The sequence below is a fragment of the Anoplophora glabripennis genome, unplaced genomic scaffold (assembly GCF_000390285.2).
Source record: "Anoplophora glabripennis isolate ALB-LARVAE unplaced genomic scaffold, Agla_2.0 scaffold873, whole genome shotgun sequence".
In the NCBI taxonomy this organism is placed as follows: domain Eukaryota; kingdom Metazoa; phylum Arthropoda; class Insecta; order Coleoptera; family Cerambycidae; genus Anoplophora; species Anoplophora glabripennis.
This window is the reverse complement of record NW_019416950.1, coordinates 132,248-151,955: the sequence shown is the minus strand read 5'-3', so window position 1 is coordinate 151,955 and position 19,708 is coordinate 132,248. Positions and strand designations below refer to the sequence as shown.

At 34.1% G+C, this 19,708-nt stretch overlaps 1 protein-coding gene across 1 annotated transcript; it reads left to right on the top strand.

Annotated features, from left to right (window-relative positions):
* The first annotated feature begins 17,960 nt into the window (after positions 1-17,960).
* LOC111692044 lies at positions 17,961-19,232 on the top strand. The gene is made up of 3 exons (XM_023455744.1): positions 17,961-18,283; positions 18,343-18,564; positions 18,624-19,232. Exons 1-3 carry the CDS (start codon positions 18,014-18,016, stop codon positions 19,230-19,232), a joined length of 1,101 nt encoding a protein of 366 aa, XP_023311512.1. The 5' UTR covers positions 17,961-18,013.
* The last annotated feature ends 476 nt before the right edge of the window (positions 19,233-19,708 follow it).

The window sequence follows — 19,708 nt, the reverse complement described above, 5'->3', positions numbered from 1 at the left end:
TACTGCAGAGTGAGTCCTGTTCCAGCGTTCCGACCGACCAGACGTGCCCAGGAAGAGAAGTGAGTCAAAGTTTAGGGAACCTAGGTAAAGACTTGGCTGCTGTCCGCTTGTATTAATCATATCTTGTCTTTTCAGTTATCCGCCGTACCACGACAGGGAAAGGTGCACTGTTGTCTCTGTCCGGTGCACTGGACCTAAACTGCGAGTTCGGCTTATAGGATGTTGTCTCCCCCTTTTTCTGTCCTATGAGTTGAAACGCAGGTCGTACCTAACCGCCGACATACGACACGGGAGGGTGCATTGTTGTCACTGTCCGATGCATTCGACCTAACTGCGCGCTCTGCTGATAGAATGTCGTGTCCCATTTCCTTTCTGTTCTATGAGTGGAGACGCAGGTCGTAGTCAATCTTGTTTCTCTTTCAGGTACGACGTGGTTAGGTGTACTGTTGTCTCTTTCCGGTACATTTAACCCAACTGCGCGTTCGGCTGATAGGATGTTGTCATCCTTTCCTCCTTTTCTGTCCTATGAGTTGAAACGCAGGTCGTAACTAATCATACTTTCTTTCAGAGATTTACTGCCAGCCGCCTACCAGGATTAAGGAGCCCCGCTGTTACTGTATTATTGCTTTTGTGTAAAGATAGTAGCCAAGTCTAGTCTATAGTTATTAATTGTAGCTTTGCTTTGCTGTATCGCTTCCTTCTTTCTGGTATCTGCACTACCGCTTACCGCCTTTACCGTTCCGCTAGCTCTGCTGTGCTTTGCTTTCGTCAGGTCACCGCTTAACACCGCACCGTTACCGTTTTCCGTAGTTACCCTGTATATAACCGTAACCGTTTAGCAATAGATTAGCATAGTGTACATAGGTAAAATTGGACTGAATAAATGTAAATATACCGATTTGTGGCCTTTTATTCCTGTGTGAAGTCTAACTCTCTCTAGACCCTCTGGACATACCGTGTCTTCACTGTAGCCGCCCGTGTAGTGGTGTTTCTGCACTATAAACGGAAACTGGCGCCCGAGGTAACCGCCGTCGCTCAGGCGTCATAGTGACAATAGACGTCACAATACTTTACAACAAGACAATCTTTTAATATACGCATTGATAAATGTATAATAATATTTTTAAAATTGGTTTAACTGTTGCAAATTTTAATTTAAAAAAAAACACAAGCAAAAATGTATGCATTCATTGTACAGTTACCATTTTCTATAAAATAGTTACAATAGTTTATAAAATAAAATGTACATATAAGTTTTTTGAACAAAGAATCATTTTGATGGAGATTAATTAAATTAGACATAATTATCTATGAATTTCAATTTCTGTTGCTCCTGTTAACAAGATAATTTTCTTATTTATTCTTCTTTATTTTTTCATTAAAAAAATAATTATTTTTATAGCGGAATGAACATTAGGTACCACAAAAATAGTTATTTTTCCCATTTTTAAGGCAAATTTTCCAATTTTTGTCGGACAAGTATATTATTGTGATATACATTTCAATTATTAGAGGAAAAAATAAAAACCAGATTGCTGGTTATCACCAACCATGTTGTCGTTAAATCGACATCTTCGGGGTGTTGGACTGCAAAAACTTCTCAAGAATTTTGTCGGACAATAAGATACTTTCATTTCAAATCTTATTACTAAACCCTCCCTGAAAATTCAGCTTGCTGGTTGTCACCAACCATAATGTCACCAAATCGACATATTTGGGTGGCGGACAAACTCAAAATACCAACATTTTTGTCGGACAAATTTTTTGGGGGGTTTAAAAAAATATATCTTGCATTTAAACTTAAAAAAAAGTGCTGGTCATAACATTCCATGTTTATGCCAGATTGACATGTTTTCCTGAAAATCACGGGAAAACTTACCACTGTTGAATTTTCCTCATAGTCAAATCTTGGGAGACTCGTCAAACTTAAGCTGCACGCAAAGTTACAGCTTGCTGGTAATCATTTTTTTCTTTGTACGTGGACCCGTGGACTAGAAGGATATACCAGAGGAAACTGGAAAAAAAGTAATTCCTCTTCTTCTTCTTCTTTGGTGAAGAAGGCGAGGATGATCAGGAATGATGAACCCTTACTCCTTAATCTATACATTAGTTGTCTAATTACGCTTAGAAGCATTACGTAAAGTCATTAATGGCGCCTAACGATTTCTCTGACGTAAGTATAACAAAGTCATCAGCGAATACTTGAGTGCAAAGATTATCCTTTCGTTAAGTTCACGGGGGCAAACTGTAGAGCACGAGACAACAGGGCAGCAAGTATTCAACTCTGTGGGCATCCTCAGTCCATAGGTGGAGATCCTCAGTCATAAGAATAGTGCAAATTTGACGGTAAGACAGCATGACCCCAAACTACAGTGCAGGATTAGACCATGCCCCTAAGTTGCTCTCTAGATGGTCATAAAAAGTGTCAATTACTCCAAATATATTCAAGACAGTGCCGATAACGAGTTCCTTCTAGCCGACAGGTTCTTCAGTTTTGTATACTGCAGAATGAATGAAGTTTTGAGTAGATTTGCCTGATTGGTAGGCGTGTTGTAACTTGTGAAGTGGTAGTGTTATAAGCGCTTCTTCTTTAATATGCATCTCTATGAGTTGTCCCTGTAGTTTCAATAAGAAAGGCACGAAGGCCTTTAGCTGCCAGTAGGCCGTTGTCGATCTATTTTAAGAATGAAAACCACTTTTGTCTGCTGCAGGATTTGGAATATATTCCAGAGGTAAAGCAGCAAATGATGCATGATGTTGATTGATGATATATTGTGACCCGCATTGTAGGAGGTTTAAAAAGATTTCATTCGCACTTTTCATGTAGAAAGCACGTCAACCGTTCATGTAATTCTTTCACGAGACAGACAGACGTGCGCAATATACAGTCAGTGTTAAAAAATTTCACTCAAATTTCACTCAATGTTTCTCAATAACGTATCAATTTCTGTTCACACCCTATTGAGTGAAATTATCACTAATTAGTATGAGTACAACTGAGTGAAACTATTGCAATAGAAATGAGTGAGTTTTACTCAAATCCGAGTTACAGCTATCAATTGAGTGACTTGACTCTATTCGGAGTATGTAAAACCATTTTAGATTTTAACAACTAGGTATCGAGTTATTTTTTACTCATATATAGTGTTGCGTGTTCTGCAAATGATGAACAATCAGTAATGAAAACATTTACTCTGATTTAGGTACGGGTGCACCAAATACGAGTTTACATGAAGAATTTATTTAAGGTGTATTCAGATACAGTGTATTCAGATTTCATCCGGAAAACCAGTTTGGAATTTTACAGAGTAGGGCGATTTTAATGTCAATTTTTTTTCAAAATAGAGAGTGCACAGAACATGTATGGGACATATTTCTAAGGAGATAACGTTATCTCGTGGCAGCTATGATGATAGTAATGATGTTTTTGGAAAATCGTATTAGGGATTTTTTTATTAGAAATTTGACAACACTGCGTTATTCAGCACCATTTAAAATCCAAATACCCATAATTTCATTAATTTATGTCGTTGTATGTTTTTTTTATAGAGCCTCAAAGTCCCAAAAACTGAAAATTCTTATTTTAGTTTGAAAATATAGGGGGCTTTTAGAAATCAGTAAAAACAGTAAAATACAATTTAAAAAAGTTGAAATATCATGTTAAGAAATAAAAAACAATATGAGTATCATTACATTTTAAAATTAGGTAATTTCTCTAAAAGACATAATTTTTATAACTCGGAAAGAAATTTATTTTTTTTGTTTCATCGGGGTTGCTGTGAAAAATAAATAATTTTGTGAAATGTCAAATCATGATATCTATTTAGACCAGACAATAAATCAGAAATTTTTTTCTGATGAACTGATCGAGTTGCGGTTTTCGACATTGTCTTCGGAAAAATATCAGGAAAAAAGTCTATCTATTACACTTTGGGGCTGGATCGAAACTGCATTGCGGGTGCATAAAATGCATCTTGGAGTGCATCAGTTTTTCCGAATTTTCTAAAAATGGTAATAACTGACTAAAAGTTGTAGAAATTTGGTTTTCGGGGTCGGAGATTCGGAATTTAACCCTGAAAAATATGCCCGACGGCCCTGCGGCCCCCAGGGAGGCAAGGGGGGGGCTTCCGTAAAACATCGAATAGCTGAGTAATTGCCTTCTAAATTTCCACTTGGGGGTTTTTGAGGCCGGAGATTTCGATTCTAACACTGAAAAGTATGCCCGACGCACGTAGGGTAGGCTTTCTGGAAAATATCGAAAGGCACATCAGATTTTTGCAATAAAACTGCTCCACTGCTTACCAACCATGATCTTGTAGGCTTATCTTTACATTGTACGTAAATTTACAGAGATCAGACCAGAAGGGTAAGAAAAACTAACAGGAAATTAATGAGTCAAAAAGAATCCCCTTTCTTGTGAGAACCACCTTTCTTTTTATTTGCAAGGCAATTCGTGAGACAACTACTATCATATGTTTATCTAACACTTTCACTATCAATCACAATTTTCATCATCAGTACTGTCATCACTGTCTCCATCACTATCATCTATTACATTTTCGACTATTTCAGGATTGGAACAGTTGGTTCCAAAACAATTTGTGCATGTAATTTCATGCTTCCTGCGCCCACAAGATCTGCATTGTCGATAATCGGATTTTATCGCCTAATTGTTATGCATTATCCGCAATCGCACGGGCCCAAGAGATTCTTTTGAAAATCCATAATCCATGAAATATTCTTCGGTTTTAAGGAATATTTCTTTGATTTAACGAAATGTATCTCTTGGGAACGGATTGTCCAGGATTTTTCCAATTCTATGACAATTTTTCTCAGTGATAGACAAGCTAAAATTAATGGATATTTTCCAGTGTCAGATTCGGAATCCCTGACTCCGAAAACCCCCGAGTAGAAATTTAGAAGGCAATTACTCAGATATTCGATGTTTTACAGAAGGCCCCCCTTGCCCCCTGGGGGGTTCCAGGGGCGTCGGACATACGTTTCAGTGTCAGAATCGAAATCCCCGACCCCAAAAACCCCCGAGTGGGGATTTAGAAGGCAATTACTCAGTTATTCGATGTTTTACAGAAGGCCCCCCGCTTGCCCTCTGGGGGGCCCCAGGTCCGTCGGGCATATTTTTCAGAGTCACATTCGGAATTTCCGACCCAGAAAACCCGTGCATACAAATTTCTACAACTTTTAGTCAACTTTTACGATTTTTAAAAAAAAATCGGAAAAATTGATGCACTCCAAGATGCAGTTTATGCACACGCAATGCAGTTTCGATCCAGCCCCAAAGTGTAATAGATAGACTTTTTTCCTGATATTTTTCCGAAGACAATGCCGAAAACCGCAACTCTATCTGTTCATTAGAAAAAAATTTCCGTATTCTGGGTGATTTTGGTCTAACTTGCCTGGACTAATTAGAACGTTTTAATTACTGATTTGTTTTGTGAGAAGCTACATTTTCTACTAACGGGATAGTAAGTTCACAAAATACTCGTTATTGGTCGTCTGAAAATTCCCATGTAATTAATTGAAGGCGTCACAGAAAATTAATGTTTATTGTGGCATTTCTGATCAAAGATCACCAAGAACATCTGATCTTACTCCAGCAAATTTTTTTCTATGGGGACATTTGAAAAACATTGTGTATAAGAATCGATCACGTAATCTTCATGAACAGTGTGCTCGAATTACGGAAGCTTGTAATCAGATTAACGAATAAACGTTATTAAACGTATCTAAACAAAATAAAAAAAGAATTGAAAAATGTATAGAACTACAAGGTGGTTTAGTTGAAAAAGGAAATATATGAATTTTTAATAGCACAATTTTTAATGTAAGTACTTATTTAGAATATTTTTGTGTTTCTTTCCAGTTTTGTTTTCCTTGACTGGTATTAATTTGTGCAAGCACTATTAACTTGTTAATGGTAGTTTATATTGTTTTTCCTTTCTTAACATGATATTCATCCCTTTTAAATTATATTTTATTGTTTTTACTCAAACTAAAATAAGAATTTTCAGTTTTTGGGACTTTGAGGCTCTATAAAAAAACATGCAACGACATCAATTAATGAAATTTTGGATATTTGGATTTTAAATGGTGCTGAATAACGCAGTGTTGTCAAATTTCTAATAAAAAAAATCCCTAGTTCGATTTTCCAAAAACATCACTATTAAAAAAATGATGGCAAGCCACGAGATAACATTATCTCCTTAGAAATATGTCCCATACTCTATGCACTTCCTACTCCGAAAAAATTAACATTAAAATCGCCCCACCCTGTAAAATTCTACGCTGGTGTTCCGAATCAAATCTGTACACACTGTGTATTTGAGTGAAAGTACTCAGTTTTAGTTTAAATATAATCACAAATGAGTAAAATGATCAAAATGCTCAATATTGAGTGAAAATGTACTCAATCAATACACTCAATGGATTCTCCTTTATTGCTTTTACTCACACCGATTTTTTACAGTGTATTTATAATTAAAAAGGAATATCATTATTATTAAGTAAAAGTATTATGTGCCCAGTTTTGTATTTAACTAAATAAATACGGTTATTAAAATTGGATATTTTTTTAAAATGTATAATGTATAATAAATTATTCTTCCTTGACTCTTTCAAAGACATAATAATAATAATAATGAAAACTGGGCATATATCTTTGTAACTAAAATTTGAGGAAACGGCTTTGTCTTTATTCTCGAATATATTCATTTTCAAAGACGGCTGTTCAATTTCCCTCATTTGCTGTCATTAAGGCAGAATCTGCAACACTGTTCAGCTAAATTAAATCCTGCAAATTGTGTCATGTCAAGGAAACTAGTAAAGCTTATGGAGTAAAATTTAGACAAGATCACAAATAAACGTAATGGCTCTGGTTTATTGCATTTGTTCCAATCTACAGACCACAGAAACTAATTCAAATATTTGCTGCAAACTGTTACTGCGTAATCTCTGAGAAAATATACTTTGGGCAAAGACCGGTTGATCGAGTGAGTACAAGATGAAAACTTGCAGCTATAACATCCTACCTGCAACTGAAACAAACGCTTTGTTATGTTGTAAAGTTCGCTGTATTCACAAGAGCAATTACTGTTAAATTATTATTACAGTAACCTCGGCGGTCAATAAAGGTCTGGAGCTGCGGCCGTTGTAACTAACAATGTAATTTCGGTTCAGAGTTCTACTTGTAATTATATTTGATAAAGTTATGATGAGGCAAATAAAATAATTTGATACTCAGGCAATAAATTGCTCAATCTAACTCACTTTATTATATGCCGCCTTTGCACGTAATACGCCCCAGTTCTCGTATTAAAGAATTATTCGACAGTTTGGTAAAATTTGTTCCTGACAGCTCAATCCCTACAAAATCCTTTTCAATTTATACTTACGTCTCCAATGTACTGTAATCAATTTAAGGTAAATGTGTTATAATTTGAATATTAAACAGTAATATGGTTCGTTTATACACATTTTACTTTAATCTGTTTATTTGTCTACTCCTGAAAGTATAATATGAATCAGATAACTTCTTACGTCAAAAATATTTAGTTCCGATGAACAATTTTTAACCAACCAAAAATTGCACAAGGAATTTCAGACAAAGCACGTATACATACAACCACGTTGTTTGCTTTCAAACAACTTTCCATCTTTGGCAAACACGCACACGCAATATTAAGGATTAATATTGGTGCTGTAAAACTGAAAGTAGGTATTTCAGTTATACATTTCTACGCATTGCACTTAAACATTATGGTTATTTTTTTATATATCAATATGGTGTAAATTTAGTTATTTCTTTGTATTAATTCATTAACTAAAATTGCTTTCTTAAACAAAAAAAATTACATAATAATTATGCAGTTTACTTCAAAATCTATGAATGCGTAAAACTGATAATATAATCCGGGCGAATTAGACCAAACACATGCCTGTTTCAAAAATCGAGCCTAACTCGAATTTTATGAGCTTAAAATTAAGTAAAAAATACACAGAACAGCACGAGTGCCTTGTTGCTATTTTTACCATTCAAAGACATCTACAGGTCGTATCAAAGTCATTTGGAGGTCAAATCGAGAAATATGGTCTAAAAAATCTGAGATCTGAATTTATACGTATGTTTTTGGAGTAGCTGAGTTAAAATCCGCTGTCAGTTTCACCCCTGAAGGACATATGAAGGTCATATCAAGGTCATATCAAGGTCATTTGGAGCTCTAATCGAGAAAATCGGTATAAAAAATCTGAAAAAAATTATACGTATATTTTTAGGGTTGCTGAGTTTAAATTCAGTATTACTTTTACCGTTATGAACATCCGAAGGTCATTTCAAAATCAGTAGACGGTCAAATGAAGAAAAATTTGGAAACAAGGAGATTCATTTATTGAAAACAATTTTAAAAACAGTAAGGTGTAAATGGGGTGAAAGTCTCTCCTTAAAGGCTGGACACGTTACTGTTCTTGCCTTAACTGGCCGGGACATTCAGTCGTATTGCCTTAAGTGGCTGGACACACTCTTTTTCCTGCCCTAACTGGTCGGAACATTCACTCGTCTGGCCTTAACTGGCTGGACATACTCTTGTTCATGCCTTAAGTGGCTAGGACATTCACTCGTCTTGCCTTAATTGGCTGGACACGCTACCTAACTGACCGGAAAATTACCTTAACTGGCTAGCCTCCTTTATGTTTTCGCCTCATTAGGTCATGAGTCGTATATATACGTATACATTCTTTCAGATTTTTTAGACCGATTTTCTTGATTTGACCTTCAAATGACCTCGACATGACCTTGATACGACCTTTAGATGTACTTAAATGGTAAAAATAACAGCGGCTTTGAACTCAGCTAGCCCAAAAACATACGTATACATTTTTTCAGATTTTTTAGAGCGATTTGACCTTCAAATGACCTTGATATGACCTTCAGATGTCCTTCAGGGGTAAAACTGACAGCGGATCTTAACTCAGCTACTCCAAACACATACGTATAAATTTTATCAGATTTTTTAGACCATATTTCTCGATTTGACCTCCAAATGACCTTGATATGACCTTTAGATGTCTTTGAATGGTAAAAATAGCAGCGGCTTTGAACTCGGCTACCACAAAAACATACGTATTAATTTTTTCAGATTTTTTAGACCATTTATGGCCATTTGACCTTCAAATGACCTTGAACCTGACGTGATGGAGCTTAGCCAACTTTGGATTCGGAATCAGCTATCGAAAAAACCTATAAGTACCCTGGTCAGGTCCGGTGATTATTCTTAGATCAAATGTTGACCTGTGTTATTATTTTTTTCTTTTGTTATAAACAAGGCACTCGTGCTGTTCTGTGTATTTTTTACTTAATTTTAAGCTCATAAAATTCGAGTTAGGCTCGATTTTTGAAACAGGCATGTGTTTGGTCTAATTCGCCCGGATTATATTATCGGCGGCTTTTTTCGTCTTCAAAAGGCCTACAAAATTAGCTCTTGAGCGTCAAAAAATATTGATTAGATCAAAAGTTATAAACAGAAGAAGTTTACTTATTACTTTTGAATTAAACATTTATAAACTGCGTTATTATTGCCAGAACGAAATATGGAATCGGTAAGTTGAATAGTTTACAAGTTATGGCCTTATCAACAAATTAACTAATTATTAGTCTGGACAATCCCGAGAATCTTTCACAATCACACTGATTTATTTCATGGTAGATTTCATAATAATATATTGAAATCTATCATTTTTTTTATTTCAAATTTGTAACCTGGAATTTATTTTTAATTTTTAGCCTTAGCTGCAAAATGAAATATACGACGCATGAGCGTGATATAATTATATATTATTACATATTCGGAAAGCTTATGAAAAGAGCTTTAAGTTAAAAAATTGTCAATATTCGTTGGAAAACAACGGAGTTACAGACTGTCAAAGTTGACGACCTATTGTTAAACAAATTAGGTTGGTAGCGGCAAAAAAAATACTGTTATAACCGGCAACCCGAGTACTTTCCCAGATAAAAATATTTTATTTGTGAAAGTATGTTAAGTGCATAAGAAATATTGTCAAAAGTCAGCGGATCGCTTGATTTTCGGCGAGCCGTGGCGCGGCGGAAGGGTGGCGAAAGCGAACGACAGCGAGTCTGAAGAAAATGACGATAATATTCATAGTCCTGCCGTTAAATAAGCGAAATTCGCTTGAAAATAATATATTTGACAGTCTGTAACTCCGTTATTTTTCAACGAATCTTGACGTTTTTTTTTAACTTAAAGTTCTTTTCATAAGCTTTCCGAATATGTAATAATATATAACTATATCACGCTCGTGCGTCGTATGTATTAATATGAAATCTACCATGAAAAAAAAATCAGTGCGATTGTGGAAGATCCTCGGACTAATAATTAGTTAATTTGTTTATAAGGCCAAAACTTGTAAACTATTCAACTTACCGATTCCAGATTTCGTGTGAGATATTAGACAGTGATAAGGAATGAGAGGATCCGATGCCAAAACGTTCTGGTAATAATAACGCAATTTATAAATATTTAATTCAAAAGTCATAAATAAACTTCTGTTTATAACTTTTAATGTAATCAATATTTTTTGACGCTCGAGGGCTAGTTTTGTAGGTCTTTTGAAGACGAAAAAGGTACTTTGCTGTTTTCTCGTGGAAATGAACGGAAAAAAGTTATAAGCGAAAAACGTGAATTTACGTAAAAATTATACAAATAACCACCCTGTAAACAATCTTCCCCCATTTTTATGTCTGAGGAAACTAATATGTTATTGTACATAATATTTAGCATCTAATAGTGATAAATTCAGCTTTCCGAAGCAAAAAGTCGCGTCCAACTCTACATTTCATGGCCTATAAGTGGCACACTTTCTACCTAGTCTAACAATATAAAAATATTACTTGTAATTATTTATAACGTGATTCATCATCAATCAATGCATTTTAATTACAATATTAGGAGTATAAATATTTTAAGAGCGAGCTGATACACCATTATGTAAATTATTCCTATGCTTTTAATATAAATTGTATGAAAATAATTAGTATTACAAAATATGTTATATTAATACATACAGTTAGTTATTTGACTAGTATAGTTTTAATTCACCACTAAATCAGCTTATTTTGATCACCGAATGTGGCTACTGTTTGAATTATCATTTCTACTAATACGAATAATTGTATAAAATACATCACGTGATATTTTAAAATCGTAAACATGGATCATTGTATCGAAAATGCGTTTTAAAGAAAAAATATTACTTATTAAGACCAGTACTACAGGGATGGCCAGAAGTACGGAATAAAATTCATATCTTTTGAATGAGTTAATTTTTTTTAAAACGCCGAAACACGGTTACTGATTTTGATTTTTCCCCATCTTTCGGTTATATAATAATTAATTTTTCTTCAACCCCCTAACCCCCAGCTACCCCTACTTTTTTTTTCTAATGGAAACATAAAGCAAGAGGGGCTCGTTGAAAAGCTTATAGAAAACTGAATCCAGCCATACCAAATAAACAAGTTTTATTTTTCAATAGCATGTTTTTTTTTCGTTTAGAAATTGAAACAACTAGATAATTTGCAAAAATAAACTCAATGTCGCAAATGCTGAAAATGTTCTCCGTTCACTATTTGGCATTCTCCAAGACGATAGTAAAAGCTGTCCACAGCATTCTGAATGACTTCAGCTGGTAAATTATGCATCTCCGCACTAATCTTGTTCTTTAAATTCTCAATATTATTCGGTCTGTCCTCGTAGACTCTTTCTTTCAAATATCCCTAAAGAAAATAATCCAGTGGTGTTAAGTCGGGGGATCTTGGCGGCCATTCAACTGTACCCCGTCTGCCAATCCAGCGATTTGGAAACATTTCTTCTAATAAGTACCTTCGAACATCAATACCAAAATGTGGGGGAGCGCCATCTTGTTGGAACCAAATTCTTTCATTCGGTATATCTGGATCAATTTCACAGCTAGACCAGGTATCATGTCAAATGTTAGGAAATCCAGGTAGCGGGCGGCAGTAAGATTTTCTTCAAAAAATAATGGGCCCAAGATTCTGTTGTTGATGATACCTGCCCATACATTAACTTTCTGTGGATGCTGCGTATGCGATTCGCATGTCCAGTGTGGATTTCCTGGGATCAAAAGCGATAGTTGTGCCTGTTAACCACTCCATTTAAATAAAAAGTACTTCTCGTTGAAAACCATTATTGTCGTCACACCGTCTCATCATTTCCTCACAAAATTGTAATCGCCTATCATAATCGTCTTCCAAAAGCTCTTGGGCAAGACATACGTTCTAGGGGTGGTATTTCTCATGTTTCAGAAACATTCGAATTGCAGTTCGAGAAGCATCGTGATTGCGAGCCAATGAAACAGTATGAGGATTTTCAACAAGTTCTAATGCAATGTCTAATTTCATTTCTTCATTCAAAGCACGTGCCCGTCCAGTTTTGGGCAAATTCTGTACTGTATCGTGTTTCTCAAATTTGTGAAATATTTTACTAACTGTCCCTTGCGAGATTTGGTTTTCGGGATATTTCGCATTAAATAAATCGCGCACTTCAGCCTGACTTCTTATTTTGTCTCCACATCCAAGCAATATCAAGATTTCGATGCGTTGCCTTTCCGACAATACCATTGCAATTCAGTAAATAACTTGATTTTGACACAATAGTAACGTTTCAAACTCCAATTTACAACTAAAGCGAAAAATTAACCAGAAAGCCTGGCAAGTAAGTGGTACCAAAAAAACGCAACATAAAAAATATATCTTTTTTGCGTTAGCAGTGATATGTACAGTTTCAAATTCTTTATTTTATTCTGTGCAAATTTATGGAGGATAACACTTTATTTCACTTGTTAAGTAGGTGTTTTATACAACCTTAAAAACCTTGCTATTGAAAAAATAAAACTTGTTTATTTGGTATGGCTGAATTCAGTTTTCTATAAGCTTTTCAACGAGCCCCCTCATATTTCCAATTGAAAAAAAAAGTAGAGGTAGCTGGGGGTTAGGGTGTTGAAGAAAAATTAATTATTATATAACCGAAAGATGGGAAAAAATCAAAATCAGTTAACGTGTTCCGGCGTTTTAAAAAAAATTAACTCTTTCAAAAGATATGAATTTTATTCCGTACTTCTGGCCATCCCTGTATACAGCAATGTTGAGTGCCACCATTTCAGTGCATGAATATATTTTGTTCGGTATGAAAACAAGTTTGAATGAAATTTAGTTAATAGACACTGCAGTGTTAATTTTGTTAATGCATTAAATGAGGAAAATATCTATCAGTATTTTAGCGAATAAAATAGACAGTGAATAAACGTTTAATTAAAAGTAATGTGCCTATAAATAAATAACTGCAAATGTGTCACTGCTATTTGGTAAATGATTAAATTAAAATAGAATTGTTTTTTTTTTTATTTAAAATTTGCTAATTATTTTCACATTTGTTCGTGTGGATAGTTTTGAAATTATTGATTTTATTTTGTATTAATACATTTTAATGCATAGTAATAAATTATTTAGAACATTTGATTTCCATGATGTCCATGATGTCCATGATGCCTTTGTTTATTGGACAAAAAATTTGCTTAATTTCCCACAGCTTATTTTTCTTTTATTCAATAGACGCCTCAAATAACAAAATGAAATTGATAATGATAACTTATCATAGGCGTTCGTTCACTTGATAAGTGAACAAACAAATACTTACGTAATTAAATGAAACTGTTAGAAATACCCAACCAACTGGACATCGCCCTCCCTGGCATACGGCATACGAGCAAGCGGAAAACTTTCATACAAAACATTTACTCACTGAAAAATGGCTATTTTTTCATAATGTATTTAAAAAACGATTAGTTTTAATAATATTTTGCTTCATATATATATTTTTTTTGAGTAAATTGTTTTCAGACACTGTTTGTAAATTGTTTGTCTACTCGCTTTTTAGGCCAATCCACACACTTTTAGATTTATTAAAAATTTTCACTTAAATTGAATCAATTGATAAGGCCTATGTAAATTTATAAATAATGTTTTAATTAAGAAAATTATATTTTTGAAATTTTCATTCCTACAGAGGCAAACATTTTCTTCTCCAGATGAGAAAATCCCAATTTTTACAATATAATTAGAAACAATTTACATAAAAATTAATTTATTTCAGGGTGTTCAACCTAAGAGGGATTCTTCTTTAAATCTAACTGTAAAATTTATAAAAAAAATGGTTTTAATAAAAACTGTCTAGAATCATGTGGGCCCTGTGAAGAAAATATTTTTAGCTTTACAAGGTTTTCCATTTCGCGTGGGCGATACATAATTTTGATATTTTAAATTGAACACTCTGTACATTATTGCATTTTTGAATTCCTTGGTTAATATTAGTAGAGGCTAGATAGCATCTAAACCGTAAGAATTAGAAACCTGCAGTTTTCACAGTACGTTTTGGCATAAATTACTCTTTCTTGTCATCTGTTAGCAAAATGTGTACCTCATTCAGACTCGAAAAACGAGTTAAAAAACTATTTTTTCAAATGGAATAACCCAAATTAATTGCCATGGGTGAATGCAAAATTGAATTCCCTTTCGACTGATATGAGATTGTCCATACTTATCTCTAACAGTTTTCCAGAAAAATCAGGTTCCTTTCTAAAGTCCGAAAAAGTAGCTACCTATGTAACAGCGTCAAGAAGGTCTTGCAAAATCACTTTTCCCTCACATTTTATTAGGCGTGGGCGAAATGGAACATCCTGTAAAGCTAAAAATATTTTCTTTACATGGCCCAGGCAATTTTTATTAAAACCTTTTTTTTTAATTCTACAGTTACAAAGTTACAGAAGAATCCCTCTTAGGTGAAACACCCTGTATATAAATATTAACAAATGACAATGTAACTGACAACTTGGTAAAATAAGTCCAAAATTGTTTTTGTCATGGCATGTGTTCCAAAAAAGTTCCGGTGTTTAAATTATCTAATATAAAAAGGGAGATAAAGAGTCAATTCAATTTTGCCGAAAATTAAGAATCGCTTTATAGCTCGAAAACAATGAACATTTGTTAAGACTGCACACCCTTATCAACATATCAATACCGTAATAAGTCATTGTTACAAATTTCCCATTTTTGCATTCGAAAACTATATATTGATTTGCCGTCTCTACACACAAATTCACCCCTTATTTTATGTGCTTTGGAAAACTTAGTTTTCACGCTTAGTTCACATATAGCTCACCTAAACATAGACAGTCTTATAAAAATAGCCAGAATTTAGAAGTTTGCCATTTTCCTCCCCTTTGCCACCCCCGAAAGCATGAAATGCCTAAATGTACACGACACTCCGATCAGACCACTCCTACGCCCAGCGAATACAGCCAAACATCTGTTCGTCTGTGTTCGGCATCTTTGAAGGTTTTATTCATTGTTAGATTCTGTATATTTTCCTATCATCTAGGCTTACAATGCTAATTCCTTAAACATTGGTCTCCAAACATCTGTTCGGCTGTGTTCGGCATCTTTGAAGGTTTTATTCATTGTTAGATTCTGCATATTTTCCTATCATCTAGGCTTACAATGCTAATTGCTTAAACATTGAAATGATAAAATATTATATTACTATTAATTTGTCAATATCACAGCGGTATATCCATTTGACGTGTCAGCCTAAGCGAAATGTACATGATATCGATTAGAGATTAGACAATAACTAATCTATAATTTACGATTCACGGTAATCACTGTACGCAGAATGAGCACAACCAATAGGCACACAATAGGAATCAGTGAATTGTCATCGGCCAAACATTAAAACCGATTCATTTAATCATACGCTGAAATCTAATCGAAACACTACTAAAGCTATATATGGAAATATATTTACGAATCGGAGATATTTTATATCTGTAGGATCAAGTCACTAAAAGTATTCACAGAAGCACATTTACCCCGGAAAGGACAATTACTTCAAATTTTTAACAGTAAAAAAACATCAGATTTTTCAAATTTTCTAAGGCTTACTGAACTTTACAGATTTGAAATCATGGCAGATTTTGTTTTACAAAAAAGCAGGTTTTAATCCTAGAAGGCCACTTTTCAATACACATTTTTTATCTTTTACGAGTCGTTACACCCATTTGGGGACACGCTGTATTGCATTGCAACAATGACTTGTTACTATATTACCAATTCATTGGAACTCCCTTACATAAAATTAGTGTCCATAATATCTACAATACTTTGCTAGGCTCAGTATTAAAGAAATAAATAAATATGGCTGGCACATTACCACGTTTCAGTGTCTAATTAACTTATCCGTATTCGCTACAACAACCAGTGGACGTATTCAGTTTACGACTTTTCTGTAACAACTCAATTAGGCATCTTACGAATTTGTCTCTTGGCTTCTTCACGATAGTGCAGTAGGGAACCCCTTTAAATGAAACGGATGGGCTATCCCTCAGCTAATAAATTACAGTTAAGCCCGACTCGTCAAAGAAACTTCGTTTAGATTAATAAATACAATTTAATTGCAGTTCTGAAATTAGTCAATAAATTGGTAATTTTTAGTACTTACAACATGCGTGATGTATAATCATAATAAAACAAGTTTTATTTAAAAAGAATTAAATATTTATACTATGTTGCCATCAAAAACAGAGTAGACAGATGCACTTTCATTGAAATATGCTGTCATTTATTATAAAATACGCGCGAATGTGATTTTGCATATTACATTGAGTGTTAATATTGCTCAATAAAATGAACTGAAATGTTTTAATATTGGATTTACGCAAAATAAAATTAAATAAAATTTAAAAAATATTTGGTTTACTAATTTAAAAATACCTATGTGCTTAACTTCTATTAAATCTGTTATGTCCCTAATTGAAAATTTTTTACTGACGGATTCCGAGTACCATAACTCTTTCAAGAATGAAAATTCTACTACTATTTAAGATAATATTGTGCAAACATACAGTTGCCATGTTTAACCATTGTATATCATAAGTTTATGCGAAACATGTTCAAATTTTCTTATACCATATACAAAGCGAATACATGAATCTTGTACGCGTTGAACACTGTTTTTAGAAGTCAAGTATAAACAAGGCCCGTAGACGGGTGCACAGTAGTTGAAGTGGCTTAACACTAAAGGTTCGCATAGCATTTTCTTTGTATTGTAGTCAATATAACTCCTATGAGGATACAGAAGTCTCAAAGTATGACCGTTGTATAAGTTTACTGTCTTGCTCTCTGAACCTAAGTGAACGAACAAGAGTTAGTCCCAAATTTTTGACACTTTCAGAAATTGTTATTGGTGAGCCCATTATTTCAAGTTGTATTAAATTTTCCAAATTAGAAACCGTACACTTATGTCCAAATAAAATCGCAGCAGATTTAGCGGGATTCAAAACCAACTGGTGATTTTTAGAAGTATCGTAAATCCTTTGTAGGTCAATATTAATTTTGTAATATGGTATGGAATTTAGATATATTAAGTCCATTAACCCCATACGAATTTTTTTCCTTTGTCAATTTAAAAACGTATGCCCTCATATTATACAGAATTCGGTTCTTACTCTTGCTAAACCTTGATCTTCAAGGAAAATAGGATTATTCGGTGTATGGTATTCTAGTACTATGAATTAGAATCATCAAAAGGTCAATAGTGAGCTATGAATTTGAATGAATGACATTAATATAATTTCAATAATAATAGTTATTTATGTATCTAGGGAATTATAAGGGCCTTAATTACCGATGGCAAAGTTTGCGTCCCGAGGGAGTCCCGCCCGAGGGACAGCAATTGCCTGAGGTTATTAAGGCTCATTAATTCCCGTGGTACATAGATAATTTTATTTCTGACCGATTTCAATAAAATATTGTTTATTTTTAAAACGGAAAAAATTTACCAATTTATTACCTTCCCAGTATATTTGAATCAGGTACCATTGATTATAAGAGTTTTGTTGTTGCTAGGTTGTTGCTATGTTACGTGTTTATAAACAGAATTGTTACTTGCTTATAAACAGTACTTTGTTATCAAGCTGTGTTTGCGTTAAAAACGTGTTTTCTACCCCAAATATAATGGAGCAGATTTTGAAAAAAGCTGAAAAAGCAAGAGAATCATTAATTCCATCGAAAAGTGAAGCCGTATACCAAAAAGAATACAAGATATATCTGGAGTGGCTGACACGGAATAATGTTATGCCAAAAGATGCCACTGAAACTGTATTACTGGCATATTTTCAAGAATTGGTAAGGAATATTCTATGTTTTTCGGTAGATTTGGTAGTAATTTTGTTTATTCGTTGCAGTCAGAAACGTATAGTCCGAATTCTTTATGGACTAAATGGTCAATGCTAAAATCGAAGGTGAATATACATGAGAAACGAGATATCGCCAAGTTCAATGAACTAGAGGCTTTTTTGAAACGGAAGAGTAAGAGTTATAAGCCGAAAAAGTCTGCTGTTTTATCTCCTAATGATGTTATCAGATTTCTAAAGAACGCTCCTAATGAAATTCATTTACTGCATAAGGTAATTTTTTTCTTATTTTCCCTTTTTTTGTGTGTATTTATTTCCTTTTTTTGTTTTAGGTTGTTTTGATTATGGGTTATTTTGGAGGATGCAGAAGTCAGGAACTTTTGAATATGAAGATATCGGATATAGAGGACCGGGATTCCGTTATGGTAGTGAACGTACCGGAAAGTAAAACTGGTGTATCGAAGAAATTTACAGTTGTGGATGAAAAAGAGTTCTCTGCTTTGCCTTTATTAAGACTTTATATGTCTTTACGTCCTAAAGGTATTGAACGATTTTTTTTGCGCTTCCAACAAAATAAATGTACATCTCAGCCAATTGGAAAAAACATGTTTGGGAAAATTCCCAGCAAAATCGCAATGTATTTAGGATTGCCAAACCCATCTTCCTATACGGGACATTGCCTTCGTCGCACTTCTGCTACTGCTCTAGCTAATGCAGGAGCAACTATGACTAACTTAAAAAGACACGGAGGTTGGAAAAGTTCCACGGTGGCGGAGGGGTATCTGGAGGATAGCATCGAATTGAGAAATAAAACGGCGCGTATGTTCTCTACTTTGCCATTAGAAGAGGCAGGTACCTCGACTGTAGTGAACAGAAGCTCCAGCCATACAAAAGAAGAAATTGTTTCCAGTGGCGGTAGTAATTTTCAGGGATCATTTTAAAATTGTACATTTATTATTTGTAATGACGCAAATAAATAAAATATGGTTCAGTTTTCATTTCATAAATATATACACATATATGTATATTAGCATTTTTTATTTTATTTTTACTTGTGAAAGGTAGAGGGAATTATAGAATCTATAATGTCCCAAGGGAGTTATGGCTCTCTTTATTGATAGCGTAACTATGACGATATAAGCTTATAATATCCCGGTCAGAAATAAAATTATTTTCTTGCTGTTTCACAATTAGAAATTTTTATTTAGAGTATACTGAATTACCGAATTAATAAATTTCAAGTAGAAAGGTTTGGATTATGTGAAGAGAACTACCGAAAAATTGTGTAAAATTAGGGAGGGGGTAAATTTCCCAATCATGCCGTTCCACATAGAATAAACATTTTCGAAGGGCTCCAGAGACAGGAATATTTTTTAGTATAAGTCGAGAACGCCATAATTTAAACATAGTATAAGAT

Excerpts from the sequence above, each read along its gene's own strand:
- LOC111692044 (XM_023455744.1), top strand. The coding sequence starts at position 18,014 with ATGTTACGTGTTTATAAACAGAATTGTTACTTGCTTATAAACAGTACT. Across the intron at positions 18,284-18,342 it reads TGGCATATTTTCAAGAATTG|TCAGAAACGTATAGTCCGAA; the intron begins GTAAGGAATATT and ends TATTCGTTGCAG. Across the intron at positions 18,565-18,623 it reads AAATTCATTTACTGCATAAG|GTTGTTTTGATTATGGGTTA; the intron begins GTAATTTTTTTC and ends TTTTTGTTTTAG.